We start from the raw sequence: 15,922 nt of genomic DNA on the forward strand, positions 1-15,922 counted from the left end.
TTGAAAATGTCGCCGGCGACCGCTGTGGAGCGTTTGCGTGCGAACGTGGACAAGATGAAGTCTCTGCAGTACCGACAAGAGCAGCTGAGGGCGCTGTTACGCTGCCTCCACGAGAACGAAGACAGGTGGACAAATGCGTTAAAAAAGGATCTACACAAGGTAGGGTTTACATGTAGGAATATGTACCTAGAAAAATTCAAGTACAGATACAGGAATACGTAGAGTGGTTTATAAGATTAAATCAAGACGGACCTCATTCTAAGCAAGTTTGTCTAATTGTACATCTAAGTTATACACGAAGCCAACTGTCTTTGTTTGAACCTTTGTTTATTCATGATAAGCTCAAATCGGCACGCAGGCCGCTTTTCATTGAGGTCATGAGGGAAGAGGTAAGGGTCAGATACAATATAACAGAGATACACAGTCATTTGAGTCCTAATAACTCTATCAACATATATCATTACATATATAATCAATGATGATCTTTGAATGAGGATTTTACATAATTTTTATTTTTCTAATCTCAAACTTTTAAGTTAAAAAAAGTTGTCAAGAGTAGTTACCAGTTGTCCAGAAGTAAATTGTCAAAATTTTCATTCTTCATATAAAGCTAAAAATTGTACCCACTAGTGTTTTAGTTTGTGCAAGTACAGGTATAATTAACATTCAGGTCTGGATCTGTACCTATTGTTTTACCGGTACAAGTGCATGTCTTTCCCTTAACCCTTTTATCAGTCTTAACAGTTTAGAAGTTTTCCTTTTTTACCCTAGACATTAAAGTAATGGCAGGAGTTGACCCTACAATTTGAATACTCCAGTGGACCTGGTGACATGATGATAGACTACAAAACAGGTAATACTTTTGTTTTGCCTCTCAGCCTATGATGGAGTGTATGGGTATGGAGGTAGAATACTGTAGGAATGAGATCATCATTCACCTGAACAACCTCGACGAGTGGACCAAACCGGAGTACGTGAAGAAAGATCTGATTCAGGTGATGGACGAGTGCTACATCCGGAAGGAGCCGCTAGGTGTCGTCCTCATCATCGGAGCGTGGAACTACCCAGTGCAGCTTGTGCTGTGCCCCCTGATTGGTGAGTAAAATATGGGCTATTAGCTAGCAGGGTGTCAGGGCGTCTTCTGGACCCCCTACAGTAAGAAAACAAAGACGAGGCCACTCGGGTCTTGTTTCCTCGTTCTCGGAGTTCTGCAGGAAATTAAAGGAAAATAGACCACAATGCCACCACCGTAGTCAGTTTAAAGGAGTCCTAAACTCCAGAAGGGAGTGTTATTTTCCGCTAGATTATGTATCAATGAATACATAATCAACCGACTTTTTACAGAATTCCACTTGTGGTGAATTACATAAGGTGTGTTTTGTAAAGCAATATGATACTCACTAAACCCGTTCAGACCCTACCCATGTATTCCCTATACGTATACACACTTCCTTCATCGTGAATATTTTTGGCATAAATGAGGGGCGATAAGCACAATAAGAAGGCCAGTTGTTGATAAGATATAAAAGAACGCATAACGCTGCAAAACCTCCTTTCCCCTTCTACGTCTTAAATTAAACCCCTTCACGAAGAATGAAATGAAATTATTTTCACTGCTCCATAGTACATGTATAGACATTTTTTTCCATCATACAACAAACACATGCAGGTACTCATTTCTCCTTCCTCTATCGTAATATACTATATCATGCCGTTTCCAGCCGCCATTTCTGCTGGCAACTGTGCAATTCTGAAGCCTTCTGAGCTGTCTGAAGCCTCAGCAGCTCTCATCGAGGAGTTGCTTCCCAAATATCTGGATAAGGCAAGTACATGTATTGGTATTCAAAAAGTCTACATTTGATCAACCAGCATTCACCAACATCTGACGAAAAACCTCAACGCCGCCGTAATGTGTGTGCAGCGCTGTTTGTTTGTTCGTTTTTGTTTGTTTGTCAAACACGTTTGATGAGGATGTCGGACGTTTCGACCCATGGACAGTTCTGCCCCTCCCAAATCAGGACGTTTCGGCCTCAGGTCCAAGACGTTTCGGCCTCAGGGCCAAGACGTTTCGGCCTCAGGGCCAGGACGGTTCGGCCCTAGCCTCCAACAGGGCCGGGCATCCTACGGAGATTTGGTTTGTATTTCAAATTCATTGCTTTAATTATATTCCCCTTCCAGTGGGAAGGGAATATACTGTTTTTGCTTGCCTGTTCTTCTTCTTCTTTCTTCTTCTTCTTCTTTTTCTTCTTCTGCCAAAAACAAAGTAGATGTGCGGTGGTAGCTCTACTAATGGTATTGCAAAAAGTTATATGTGCCTTATGTTACATGGTACGGATGTTATATTTGAGATGTAGGTACATATAGGAAAGGTGAATGCACCTGACAATAAATCATGCTAATGGGAACCTAATTTGCATAATCTATGGTATGACTTGGCTAGTGTTTGAAAGCAAGTACCTTCCCCACTAGACTATTCAGTGATTTCACGGATAAGTCTTCTATTTTACGTGTAATAGTTTGTGTTCATCTTGTCCAGGACTGCTTTGCTGTCATTAACGGAGGTGTGAAGGAGACAACAGAGCTGTTGGAGCAGAAGTTTGACCACATCATGTACACGGGGAACAGCAATGTGGGCAAGATTGTGATGGCCGCAGCTGCCAAGCACCTGACACCTGTTACACTGGAGCTGGGGGGCAAGTCACCGTGCTATGTGGACAAGAACTGTGACATCGGTCAGTTAGACTTTACTTTTTACCTTTGCCGAGAAGTTTATGTTTTGAACAGCTTTCCTGTATATATATATATATATGTGTGTGTATGTGTATGTGTATGTGTGTGTGTGTGTATGTGTATGTATGTGTGTGTTTATGTGTGTTTATGTGTGTGTGTGTGTGTGTGTGTGTGTGTGTGTGTGTGTGTGTGTGTGTGTGCGTATGTGTGTGTGTGTGTGTGTATGTGTGTGTGTGAGTGTCCGTCTGTGTACACGACAACTCAAGAAAGCCTGGATGGATTCATTGGATTGTCTTCATACTTGGTATGTGGGTAGGTCTTCTTGAGAAATTATTAGATTTTGGCGGCCCCCTAGCGACTTCCTATGGTACTGCAGCGGAACATCGGGTTTTGATATCTCGTGTTATGCTATGGTCATGATTTGTGAGTGGGAAGGAGAGTTGGTCATGCAGGGTTGGACCCCCTAGTGGCTTTTAGTGCGTCAGGAGTCGACTTTGTATCAAACTTTAAAAGATAATAACTCAAAAAGGGGATCGGCATGATATTTGGTATGTAGATAGCTTAAGTGATTATTGACACGATCATATGCTAATCATGCAAATTAGGAGCTAATTTGTATAATCAATGTTGAAAGTTTATGAATCCACTGCATTCCATTATAGGACTCTCAAACACATGTAGTACGTAACTGAGAAAGAGAGGGTATCGATAGATATCAATTATGCAATTAAATACCCAATTTGCATGATTTATGGCAACTACTATAATAAAGGTTTGGGATTTCATTCTTGGGGCATTTTGAAGTTAAGTAAATGTGGACATTATCAGACATAATTCATGCAAATGAGGACCTCATTTACATAATTTATGAGGAAATGCTTAAAAACCTTCGTTGCTGAATTTGAATCTTTGTCAAAGGCTTTTGGGTGTGCATGTTACAGACGTTGCAGCAAGGCGTATCGCATGGGGTAGATTTATAAATTGCGGCCAAACCTGCATCGCTCCCGACTACGTCCTGTGTTCAAGCGAAAACCAGGAGAGGCTACTGAAAGGCCTGCAGGCAGCCCTGGAGGAGTACTTTGGCAAGGACCCAAAGGAGTCTGAAGGTTTGAGGCTATGCAGTCAATTAAAAATTTATTATGAGAAAAGATGCACAATACACCAGTGCTGAAAATGTGTTAGTATTCGCGGAGTTCAATCTTAAACTTTAACATAAAACACTATGGTTTGTGGTGACCTTTCACAGAAAACTCATCACTGTAAACATATCCTCTGCTTTCCATTGTGTTACTACTACATGTGTAGTATACTGTTGTTTCAACCGCAAACTCAAAGATACTGCAAACTAGTATGTTCCTCAGTCCACTAGCAATGTCTTTAACAAGCTAACAGTATATCTGAAATGTTCCCTTAAAAAAGCAGTGTACTTTAGAGGTTCACGTATTTTGTTCGTCCAGATTACTGCCGTATCGTGAACCAGCGCCATTTCCAGCGCGTCAAGACTATGATTGAGAAGACGAAAGGCAGCATCGCCATTGGCGGGGATTCCGACGAGAAGGATCTGTACATCAGCCCCACCGTTGTTAAGGACGTCCAACCAACCGACGCCCTGATGGAGGGAGAAATCTTCGGCCCAGTCCTGCCGATCGTGACCGCGGAGACTGCAGATGACGCCGTCCGTTTCATCAACAGTAGAGACAAGCCGCTCGCGCTGTACGCCTTTGCTAATGACCAGAAGGTGGGAGATAAAATGACGCCAGTTTCCTGATTCTCATTATCTCCATGAAAATGGAGATATTGTTTGTGTGTGTGTCTGTGTGTCTGCCACTGCGTGTGTCTCTGTATGTATATCTGTGTCTGCCTGTGTGTGTCTCTCTCTCTCTCTCTCTCTCTCTCTCTCTCTCTCTCCCTCTCTCTCTCTCTCTGTCTCTGTGTGTGTGTGTGCGTGCGTGTGCGCGTGTTTGTATGTGTACGTGCGTGTGTGTGTGTGTGTGTGTGTGTGTGTGTGTGTGTGTGTGTGTGTGTGTGTGTGTGTTTCTGGATTTTTAATTTGTAGTCACCATAACTCAAGAACCTCTTGATGAAAATAGAGCTGGGTTCCATGCAGACCTCAAATTTACAAATTAATCAGTCCTGCAACATGTATGTCTGAGGGTTCATCAACTACTTATTTTCTCTATTTCGAGTAGAACTGCTAATCAAAATATGCATACTTTACTTCCAGGTCATCCGTGACATCGTGGAGCGTACGTCCAGCGGGGCTTTCTGCGGAAACGACACCATGATGCAGATGAGTCTGTCCACGCTGCCGTTCGGGGGTGTCGGTACGAGCGGCATGGGGAACTACCACGGGAAATTCGGCTTCGACACCTTCTCCCACAAGAAGGCGGTGATGTTGAAGGCCCTTGCCATGGAAAAGGTTAGAATTATTCCTGTCTTGAGTTCTGTAGAGTTCTGTTCTGTTTGCGCTACTGGGAAGCGACCCATTGGTTTTAAAGTGTTATCTAAAACCACCAGCATCTTTTGTTGATTTTTACCTTCGACAAGAAGGTAATGTTTTCGGCTACGTGTGTGTGTGTGTGTGTCTGTCTGTCTTTGTGTTTGTGAAGATCAACATTTGATATGTTGGTAGATGTTGGCAAAAGGAAAAAAACGACGATGGGTCGGCCTTCCTGGCGGCTTTGTACAGTACTGCAGCGGAACGTCCGGTTTTGATATCTCGTGTTCAAATGCTGGAGTGTTTGACTGGTAAAGTTATTCAAGTGATGTCACATTTCAAATCAAGCTAAACTGACGCCACCCTGTTCTTGTTCTCGTGTTTCTTCTCCCAATGTAGATGAACGGTTTGCGTTACCCTCCGTACACGGACCAAAAGTGGAGCTGGTTCAAGAGGCTCGCCGGGAAGAAGGAGAAAAGCAGGGGCGGTCTCTTCAGTTTCCTGCTTTTTGCTGTGATAATGACCATCTTGGCAGTGCTCATAAAGGTAAACTTTTCTCCTTAATCGCTTGAACCCCTACATTGTTTCAGCCTTGGGTAACACATCCATTTAATTTCTTTGTTCTTTGAATTGCCGCTTGATTCTCTTCTTGATCTGAAACAAATTATAAGACCACATTTCAAAATAGCAATCAAATCCCAAAATGCCCAATTTGGCACCAGCATTTGAAGAAAGTTCTCCTCTTACCAGTTTAAATGATATTTTCTTTCTTCAATTAAATGTTAATCTAATGTACTCCCACGCATCAGAGGCAATTTCTCCCTTTCTAACCTTCTCCCTGATGCCTAGCCTCATAAGCAATACAAATTTGGTTGCAAGCAGCTACCTTAGCAGGCCGAAGGTCAACGTGCTTAGTATCTCACCGATGACTCCAAAATACAACATTTTCTGATTCATATTGTAATGGTAGTATCATCCCATTAACAAGCGTAACATACTTTTGAGAAACAACAGCAATCGTCGTAGTTATATGCAACAACTACAAGATACAGTCGACCCTTGACCTTCATCAGAAGATGTTGTAATTTGCTGTCATATGTAATTCTTCTTTCAAAGATGTTGAAATAAAGAAGGGAGATTTTGAATTCATGAAGGTAGTCTATATTTTCAATCTATAGATATACTAGTATTTCGATTGCAGCATTATCTAACTTGTGTTTTTTGTTCCAGTTCTTTGGATAGTTGCCGGGAAACTACAGCCAAATGTGTACGTTACACAACAAGAAGCCGTCTGGACTAAGTCAGACTCCAAAGACGAAGAGAACTTTTTCTTATGTTTTAACTTTCCAATCACAAATCATGACAGAATACTTCTAAGAATACAGTTTGGGACAGTTACATCATTCAGTTGATCAAAGTGTTAAGACAAAGGCAAATAACCTGTTATACAGGGTGAAATTTTCATCTTTCAAAACATAAGCATTGCCCAATCATAATGGTATTACGAATAGTATCGGACAGAGTGCAGATAATTTTATTCACTACCTTCAACTACATTAAGGCATTGTAAAGTGCAAAGGTTTTATAATTATCAATGGATGATATAATAAATGAAGGTGTTGTATAATGATGGAGTGATTAAACCTTTTAACCTTTTTGGTGAGATTTAAGATACAAAATATAATATCAAACAAAGGTAAATGACACATGGTGAAATGGTCATCTTTTAAAACATAAGTATTACCCAATGGTATCATGAATAGTATTGGAACAAATATTTCTGCTTACCTGATCTTTGTGCTAGCTTTAGGTATTGAAGAGTACAGATGTTTTATAATAGTTTATCAATAGAAAATTTAAGCAAGCTGCAAGTTTAATCTATTCTTGTATGTAATCATAAACAATAGTATTTTTCTTATTATGGGTGCTTGGGAATGATATGATAGAATTGCACTTACTCAGTGGCTGCTATGATGAACACATTTTTGTGGAGGAATAAAAATTGAATTGATGCTATTGATGATTGATGTTATTGATAAATGAATTAATCTATTAGCACTTGACTGCGACAGATGTGTGAAAATATATTATACAGTGTTATAATTTGGTTTGGCTTTGTGGAACGCTAATGAGTTTGGCACATTAAATAATCTTCATGTTCAAAAGACACATCTCCCACACTATTGAGTACTCATAATGACCATTAACACACGCAACATGGAAGTAAACTGGCAAGGATACTTGATGCCAAACTGATAAAAGAAGTGATCATCTATCCATGCTTATGTTTGCATCTTTTTCTTGTGAGGCAATGTGTGATTATGAATAATCCTGTGGAGCCATTGTGATTTGGTCTGATACTTCTACACACCCACCCACTCACCCACTCACTCACACACACACACACACACACACACACACACACACACACACACACACACACACACACACACACACACACATACACAGACACTCACAAACACACACAGACTCACACATATGAATCCCCTCACACATACATGTACACACACACTCACAAACAGATACAAACACAAACATACGCACACATACCCATACACACACAACATATATGTATACATCTGTACATTCCCTGAACATACCAATGCTTGAAACAAATGTTACGATACTCGGGCGCATGTCCGTCAGCTCCAGGTTGGAACGACTTTCCCTAAACAAATTTAAAGAGCACAGCGGTCCATAAAAAACGCGCCATAGGCTGGGTTTAGACACGCCTTTTCCAGCACACTAGGAGTACACTGAGCCGAATCCCGACTAAAGGGCGGTTTGTTTACACACGGCCGCGAAGTGACTTGGAATGTCCAGCATCGCCGGTGGTGTGACGACCGCAGTATCATCTTGGATTGAATCATGACCAACTTGCACCACAGAGTGCACAAATCTATAAAATAGATACCGAAGAATTATGGCATAAAGAGTAAGAAAAAAACTTTCAAATTTGCACCAAGTACTTTCACTGATTTTCATATATGACCTCTGACCTGAGTATTGCATAACTCACCGGGAGTCGACTCAGAGTCGACTCCGTGGATTTGCATACGAGTAAACGCGACTTGAGTCCGACTTGACCATGGTGTCGAGGTTGCTCAAGTCGAGTCTGGGAAAAGGGGACTTAAGTACCCTAAATTTCTGTTAACACAGTCCAAAATTGACTCAGCTGAGTCGGACTTGGGCTGAGTGTACTCCGAGTGTGCTTGGAAAATGCATGTGTAAGCTGGGCCTTAATACATCACAGAATTATTGTATTGTACATGTGTAGATGAGATAAACTAATGGAGCAAAACTCCAACTACCCCCGCCCATCTTCGCACAGACATAGAAATGCAGAACAAAATTGGACTGACATACAGCCGGTCTTTCATTGGCTAAACCGGTAAATTTGATTGACAGCTGAAGGATCGGTCAATTTTTAATCACAAAATCAATAAAACACATCAAAAATAAATATCTTACACATGAAAATTACGTTTTTTTATATAAAAGCTCAAAATCGTAGGCCTTTCATATTGTATCACTGTACCGCAAGTTCTTGAAATAGACTTATTAAATTTTCAATCAAAGTACTAGTAGTTTGCTTCATCTCCGAAAGTGACATGTATTGCTAGAATAGGTGGGAACGTTACGTTTTTCTATTGGTTGTTAGTTCTTATTAGATTAGTTTTCATGTTGTTGATTGGGGCCCGGTCTCTTATTTGATTAAACTATTCTTAGCAATCTGTGATTTGCCCGGATACATATGAAATTTCATCAGTGTCGGTAGAAGCCCTTACGATGACAAATCTTAGCTGTAACTTCCAACACGAAGAAATTGAACTTATCAATTTTGTTTCTACAAAACCACTAAAAGACAGACTCTATGTCAGTCAAATTCTGTTCTGAATTTCTGTATCTGTATGAAGGTAGTTGAGGGTTTGATCTATTGCATTATCTCATTTACACGCGTCTGCGTTGCAGGTGGTGTTGTGTAATTGTTTATTCATAAGGGGCGGATCCTTGCACCTGTGGGTCTTCACCTGGATGGACGGTATAAATAAGGCTTCCCCTCCTCCAGTCGGTCATTTCTGAAAGCGGTGAACCTCTCTTTCGTCATCATGGCAGCGCTGCGTGGTCTGCTCCTTCTCTTCACCGCCACCCTGGTACTGGGATACACTCAAGACGGTACGTCGCTCTGTTTACTCGAATTGTTCGACTCTTGTACGGAGAATTGGTGTACGCTTCATTGTTGTGCTGTAATTCATGCCAACAGATTAACACTCGGTACTAAGGCCTGTACGAAGTGTAGTTGAGTGTCGTAGGCTTGGTTCGTTGGATGTTGCCTGTAGACTTCTGTTCCACGTGACAAGAGATTTACGTTCTAACTCTGGCCGGTATTAATATTGTTCGAGCCAAAACATCACCGTTCAAGTCTTACAGAATGTTTTTATCCCATTACTCGGTACTTTCAGTGCCAAAACGTTGTGGAAGATTATTTTGTTATTCGCTTTTTGCCCTTGTGTGTGTAGTTCGGAACGACATCCCAGTCCGCGCTAGCTCCGACGATGACAACGGCTATCTGGGCGCTCTAGTGAATCTTCTGAACAACGGCCTGGCCGAAGCTCTGGAGAGACCAAAACGCCAAGAGGACGAGGAAGAAGGCGGCAGCGGAGAGCCCGGAGAAGCACCACCAGCCACAGGATCTGTACAATGTAAGTTCAATTCCTGCTTCGATCGAATAGCTTTCTAGCAGTAAATGAAGTTTAATACATTGCCAGTTTATCGTCCTTTTTTTTTCTATAGCACAAAATGCTCGATTCATATGTGTACTGAATCTACGGTGTCTTTAAGCTACACGTATTTTAGACTTTAACTGTCTATTGATATAATACCCTTCGCTTGGTATAAAACCGTTATTGTCGATGTTTTATGTAGCTTTTGAGTGCGACGTCAATGAGACCGTATCGTTCTCCTGGAGATGTGACGGCAAAGAGGACTGTGGGAACGGGGCTGACGAAGAAGACTGTACCGGTAAGTTATTTCCCCTAATAAAAATGATACAGATCCCCAATGAACATAACTTCAGCTGTTTTAAACTTAATTCGATTAGCGGTCATTGCACAAGTCTCGACAGTAACACATGTGCTTGTCGCGGGGCCACTAAGAAAGTAACCTTGCAACATTTGGACCCATGTGGGGTCAAAGCCACCTGTGTGTTTGTACATATTGCATAATTAACCATTGCGTAAAATCTTGTCAGGTTTCTGTGGAGACGCTGGCTACCCGTCGGCAGAGTGTACGTGCGACGACTGCTCCGCTGCCCGAAGCTCCCCCATCTGCGCATGTCCCTTCGACCAGTGTAATTCAGATTTGCCGGATTCTTGTGATGGTAAGTCTCTTTTTCATCTTCTGCTATCAGTAAACCTTTTGACAAATACTTTTACAACATCTTTTGAATTTGCGAGCAGTAGAAGAATCGTAGAATTTTACAAAGCACAGGAAGGTAGAAAACGTATTGCTCTTATCTGGCAACAGTACAAACGTTACAATTTTCCATATCCTCACTAATTTATGGTCTTTTGATATTGTCGTGTTATGAATACTTGTGCTTATAGTCATTGAAACATCATAATTTGTTTATTTAGGCGCAGACACCTATGCCGAACCGGTTTTCGGACTGGGCGCTTTATTTACCAAGCATCCATACGGCGGAAGGGTTGCCGCACGTACGTATATTCTATATCTCTATATAAAATAGTGATTCAATAAATCACTTTCTATTCTCTCGATTCATTTATTTCTTTCCCGGTGATTGTCATTGCTAGGTCACTTTGTTCACCTATGTTGATTTGAATTTCTCTTCAAGTTTATATTTTCAAATCCGTATATTTATTTTTGATATGTTTGGTTATGTTTTCCATTTAGTTCCATGAATTCTTTTTTAAGTCTAAAAACTATTCCGCAGTCACCAATAAGATATCACCACTGCGCTGAACTGAAAAGTCAATATTCACACGACCTTTGTATGGTGATTACCTGTTTATCTTATCTCAGCTTGCTACGAGGTTATCCAGCTGTTTCTCGTGGCCGACGGTTCCGCGAGTGTCGGCGCCATGAACTTTGAACAGGTGAAGAAGTTCATGCGCGATGCCGTGGACTCGTTCGTGATTGGGCCCGGTCACACCTCGGTAGCAGTCATCCAATACGCCTACGACTATCGGCAAGAAATCAAACTCGATCAATACCAAGACAGGTAAGGCAATGATTTTTGTAACTTTCGATTTGTGTAACTGTCGATTCATTCTGACATTCAAGTATCGGTCAAAGGCAGGGTAAATATAAATTTCTCGCCGAGCTAGCTTTTTTAAAATCTAATCTAGTTCATGCAATGTCTATATTTGGCTATTTGGGGCTTGGAAAAGAGGCGTTAGCCCCCTCTAGCATTACTAATACTTACAACATAGTTAAGCGTTTCGTTTGTTTGCGCTGTTGATATAACTTGAATGTGTAACTTGAGTGCAGCACCACTCTTCCCTTGTATATATTCATAGTAATATTTATAAAACCGCTGAATACATAATGTGTTTAGAGGTGCCATGTCGCTTGATGACATCGGTGTTTCATTTTTTATATATTCTTCAACAATATTTCCTTCGCGAATTAAATAACACTGATCGTCTCTCCTTATTCACAGCGGTTCCCTGAAGAACGCCATCGCGTTCATCCAGTACCTGGACGGTGCCGGGACTCAGACTGCAGAGGCCATTAACGCCATGGTGAACGCGGCTCTGCTGGTGCCCACGAGCGGCAAGCGGATGGGTATGGTCATTACAGACGGGAGGGGTCAAGCAGGGAGGATGACTGTTCTGGAAGCTTCCGACTTTGTAAGCGGTGCTTTTTAAAACTCGAATTCCCTTGTAACTTAGTTGCTTTCTATGTATAGTAATTCCGATAGCTTTCCGCGTTCTTTTGTCGTTTGATGTATTTAAGGCAAATTTGTGTATCAAATGGTAGGTGTTTTTTTTCGGACAGTAGAATAAATCGTAGCTTGTCTGCCTTGTGAAATGAAACAATAACATGGGTACTAATAAAGCCCATACGATACATAGTGTCTTGATAAATCTTGGTCTGTATCAATCTAGGTTTACGGTCATTCGTTTTATTTCCCACTCCAGGCTCGCTCGAATGGCTTCACCATGTATGCAGTGGGAATAGGCAACGTTGACGCAGCCGAAATGCTACAAATTGCCGGCGACTCCAGTCGAGTAATGACTGTTCCCGACTACTCTCAGCTAATGTTTGAAACCCTCCGGCCACAGATTCAAGGAGACTTCTGCCCAGGTCTGTACTTATCTCCTATTCGAACCCTACTATCTACACATGGAGAATAAGAACGAAGTCCTGTCTAAAAAGGGGACCATGGAAATGTGTCACTTGTCTAGAAACCCTCACTTCTAGCTTCTGCCTTCAACATCTTTTGACGTAAGTCGAACCGTATAGTTTTCGAATGTTTAACTCCAAATCCTTTGATTTAATGATCGTCTGTTTAAGTCTTCTGGGGGGGGGGGGGTATTAAAAACGCTACTAAAGTTAACTATACTCTACTTTATATGTAAGTAATCAAATAATGCTAATTTCCCAGATTACACCAACTGGACCATCAGCTGTAACGGAGACTCCATGACGGTTGCCATCCTGCGTGCCCGGATGCCCTCGCTGTCAGCCATGGACCTGTTCCTGACAGACCCCGCCTGTGGCGCCACCGACAACGGCACTCATCTCGTCCTGACCACCCCTCTCACCGGCTGCGGAACAAGTAGTTTAGTAAGTCATTCATTTAACTTGCAAGCCGGTTTTCAGCTTGGTTTTCGTCATCAATGCTTAACTGCTCGAAGGCGCCCCACAGCGATCCAAAACAATACTGCAAGCCATACAATCGGTCGTGGTACTAGAGTCTTTTGCCTTAACTCGCTTCTCAACTCTATCAAGCCTATTTTCATTCAGAAAAATTGATGCAGTATTTCTTGCATGGATTTCCAGGTTACACATATACTAGGTAAGAAAAAAACGTCTCCAGCGTTAGTGTAAAGTTAGAATAGTAAGTTTCATATAGGTCAGATATTCGATCAGTAACATTCATTCTTATTGCAGGAGACACCTAACAGCATTGTCTACCGCAACCGGGTGACACAAGACTGGAAAAGACGAGCCCACAGCGAGCCGATCATCAGGGATTGTGGTTTTATCCTGGACTACAGCTGCGAACTTCCTCGACGCAAGACCGTAGTGGCAGACTATAACCCCATCGTCCAGCCCGACCGCTTCTCAGAGCGAGGAAACGGCCATCTTCACGCAATTCTGAGGTAAGGTCCTTGTCTTCGCGTCTTCCATAAATGCGTGGTAAAGAAAACGTGCCAATCCAATGGAAGCACAACATCGTACATCCTTGTAAGATTACCTTTTCCCTAGCTACCACTGACATCTCCTTAGCTACTACGGACATTTCCTAACTACTGTGGAATCATAAAACACCTAAATTGACTGCGTATGGTAATCGATACCAATTCTTAAGCCCCCCTCTCACTGGACTTTATATACCCATTATAAAGTCGAGGGTAACACAAATCCAGTGTAGAACGCCGCGGGTCCATGGCCAATGAGAGGGGGGCTTTAACGGCTCAAAGCGCCCCATAACGACCAGAAATATCATTACAGCACGAATCGATTGTTGGACTACGTCTTTGCTGTTTTGTGTGTCCTCATATAACTCGTTGATCAGCAACTGCTACAGAAGGTTCCACTTTTACTAGATTCTTTAAAATACCGCTTTTATTACACCCGTTGCAGGTTTTGTCGCGAGCCAGGCTGCCCAGCCTACATCACGGAGTACCCTGTCATGGCGCGTGTTTGTGAGGACATCTATGTTGAGATCCAACTGATCGCGGCAGATCCCGACCTCAGCATCCTGACAGAGCGGTGCGTCGCTAGAGACACGGCCGCCATCGCCAGCGGGACCACCGTGTATGAACTCGTCAGAGATGGGTAAGTCCTGACATCCAACATTCACTTGGCTGCAGTTCTCTCGAAAGTCGTTAGAAGAGCACAGTAATGAATGCTTTATTATGATTTCGCCTAAAATAGTGCTTTAACCTTGTGCTTCTGCGTTTCTAACCACAGATGCAAAAACCTAGGCCCTCTACTCAACTGAAAGGATATTCTGTGTAGTTACGTAGTAATTTACATTTCACTATAATTCTACGGTATGTTCTACCTGTTTCTCTGAAATATTCAGACTTTACTTTATTCATACCCTGGCTAAATCGCGCTCCTAGCGGCCCGTCCAAGGGGAAATTAGTCTCCGCCAGCGAGAGACTGTGTAACTACAGACTACTTGATGCGGACTTGCGTTTCACGTGATCAATGAAGAATCTACACCTTTCTGTAATCTCTAAAACAGTCTGTTGTTACGTCCTACAGCTGCCCCGTGGACCCGACCTATCACGAGTTAGCCGCCCCCAATCACGCCACGGACCGCTTCAAGTTTGAGGCCTTCAAGTTCGTCACGGACTTCCCCAAAGTATACGTGACCTGTGATATTCTCGTCTGCAAGTCCTCAGATACTAGAAACAGGTACGTGACATTCTTTCAGTTGTATCTGTCTATACAGTCGGTATTACCGCACTTCGGTGTAACATATCTCCATTTGTTTGTCGATGTTGTACGGTTAACGACGACTACCTACAAGTAATTGTGGAATTTATTTTTGAATTTTCCCATAAACGATCGTAGAAAATATTGCCAAAGGACATAAATATAAACAAATGGTTTGTGTACATACAGCTGCAAAACAACACTTAATGTTCATACATAATGTTTTCCCTGACGTCTTGACACCGCGGACTGAATTCATGAAAAGTAAGCAGGGTTTAACAATTTAGAAGTCGTGATTCCATTTTTAACTCTCCGACCCCCTCCCTCCCTACAGATGTGCACAGGGCTGTCTGCGCACGGTCACTCCGGTAATCGGGAAGCGGTCGGTGGACGAGAGGATGGAGGTTCGGCGGACGGTTGTCAGCGGGCCGCTGGTCATGGAGATGGAGGGCGATCGGAAATACATGGACACTATCTGATCATCAGGTCTGTTTGAACTTTTGACCTTTCCTCGAGTTTGAATCTCACACCCTTATCTCGGAGCATTAAATTCAGTATGCGTAGTGCTTATTGCTTATTGCTTTAATAATGGTCATCTTTAAAGTGCCTTTTAAGCATCAAAATGTTTTAGTTCTTCAGCATTCTCATGCAGTCTCTTAAGACATTTCCGTCCTGGTAGATGTGTTTTTGTGCAATTTTGATTAGATACAATGAAGCTACGACGTTAATACATTTTTCATCCTATTGAGAACTTATATAATTTTGTGTTTTTGCAGGTGGGGAAAGCTGAACAGTTGTGACCATGGCTAATCTGAACAAGATGACGACTGACTTACGCGAGTTTAAAGGAAACGAGGAATAAATATATAGAGAGATGTGTATATGTATAAACGTGGAGATTTCGTAATGTGATGTGAAATTATTGAAAATAACGCGTTGTGGCATATAGTGATAGTAGAATGGCATTTATGGTAGGGCATTGTATATATCTGTTGCAATATTGTCTCGTGAATAAAAACGAATTTCCTCGAATGAATTGGCTTGGGTGACTGTTCTTGTGTCCAATGTCAGGCTAGGGGACAGCGGGGATTG

General features: G+C 42.1%; 2 protein-coding genes across 2 annotated transcripts; both read left to right on the forward strand.

Moving 5' to 3' along the window:
- Window positions 1–7,183, forward strand: LOC136445575 (aldehyde dehydrogenase family 3 member B1-like). Its single transcript, XM_066443662.1, has 9 exons — window positions 1–159; window positions 879–1,095; window positions 1,722–1,822; window positions 2,537–2,732; window positions 3,672–3,836; window positions 4,188–4,468; window positions 4,955–5,149; window positions 5,567–5,713; window positions 6,398–7,183. Exons 1-9 carry the CDS (start codon window positions 7–9, stop codon window positions 6,407–6,409), a joined length of 1,467 nt encoding a protein of 488 aa, XP_066299759.1. The 5' UTR covers window positions 1–6; the 3' UTR covers window positions 6,410–7,183.
- A 2,049-nt stretch (window positions 7,184–9,232) lies between these two features.
- Window positions 9,233–15,862, forward strand: LOC136445583 (uncharacterized). The gene is made up of 14 exons (XM_066443674.1): window positions 9,233–9,364; window positions 9,709–9,891; window positions 10,115–10,210; window positions 10,440–10,568; window positions 10,825–10,905; window positions 11,234–11,432; window positions 11,874–12,063; window positions 12,355–12,520; window positions 12,822–13,003; window positions 13,331–13,542; window positions 14,027–14,221; window positions 14,657–14,809; window positions 15,165–15,316; window positions 15,607–15,862. The coding sequence occupies exons 1-13, from the start codon at window positions 9,298–9,300 to the stop codon at window positions 15,307–15,309; spliced, it is 1,998 nt and encodes a 665-aa protein (XP_066299771.1). The 5' UTR covers window positions 9,233–9,297; the 3' UTR covers window positions 15,310–15,316; window positions 15,607–15,862.
- Window positions 15,863–15,922: the final 60 nt, after the last annotated feature.

The sequence above is a fragment of the Branchiostoma lanceolatum genome, chromosome 1, assembly GCF_035083965.1.
Source record: "Branchiostoma lanceolatum isolate klBraLanc5 chromosome 1, klBraLanc5.hap2, whole genome shotgun sequence".
Lineage (NCBI taxonomy): Eukaryota > Metazoa > Chordata > Leptocardii > Amphioxiformes > Branchiostomatidae > Branchiostoma > Branchiostoma lanceolatum.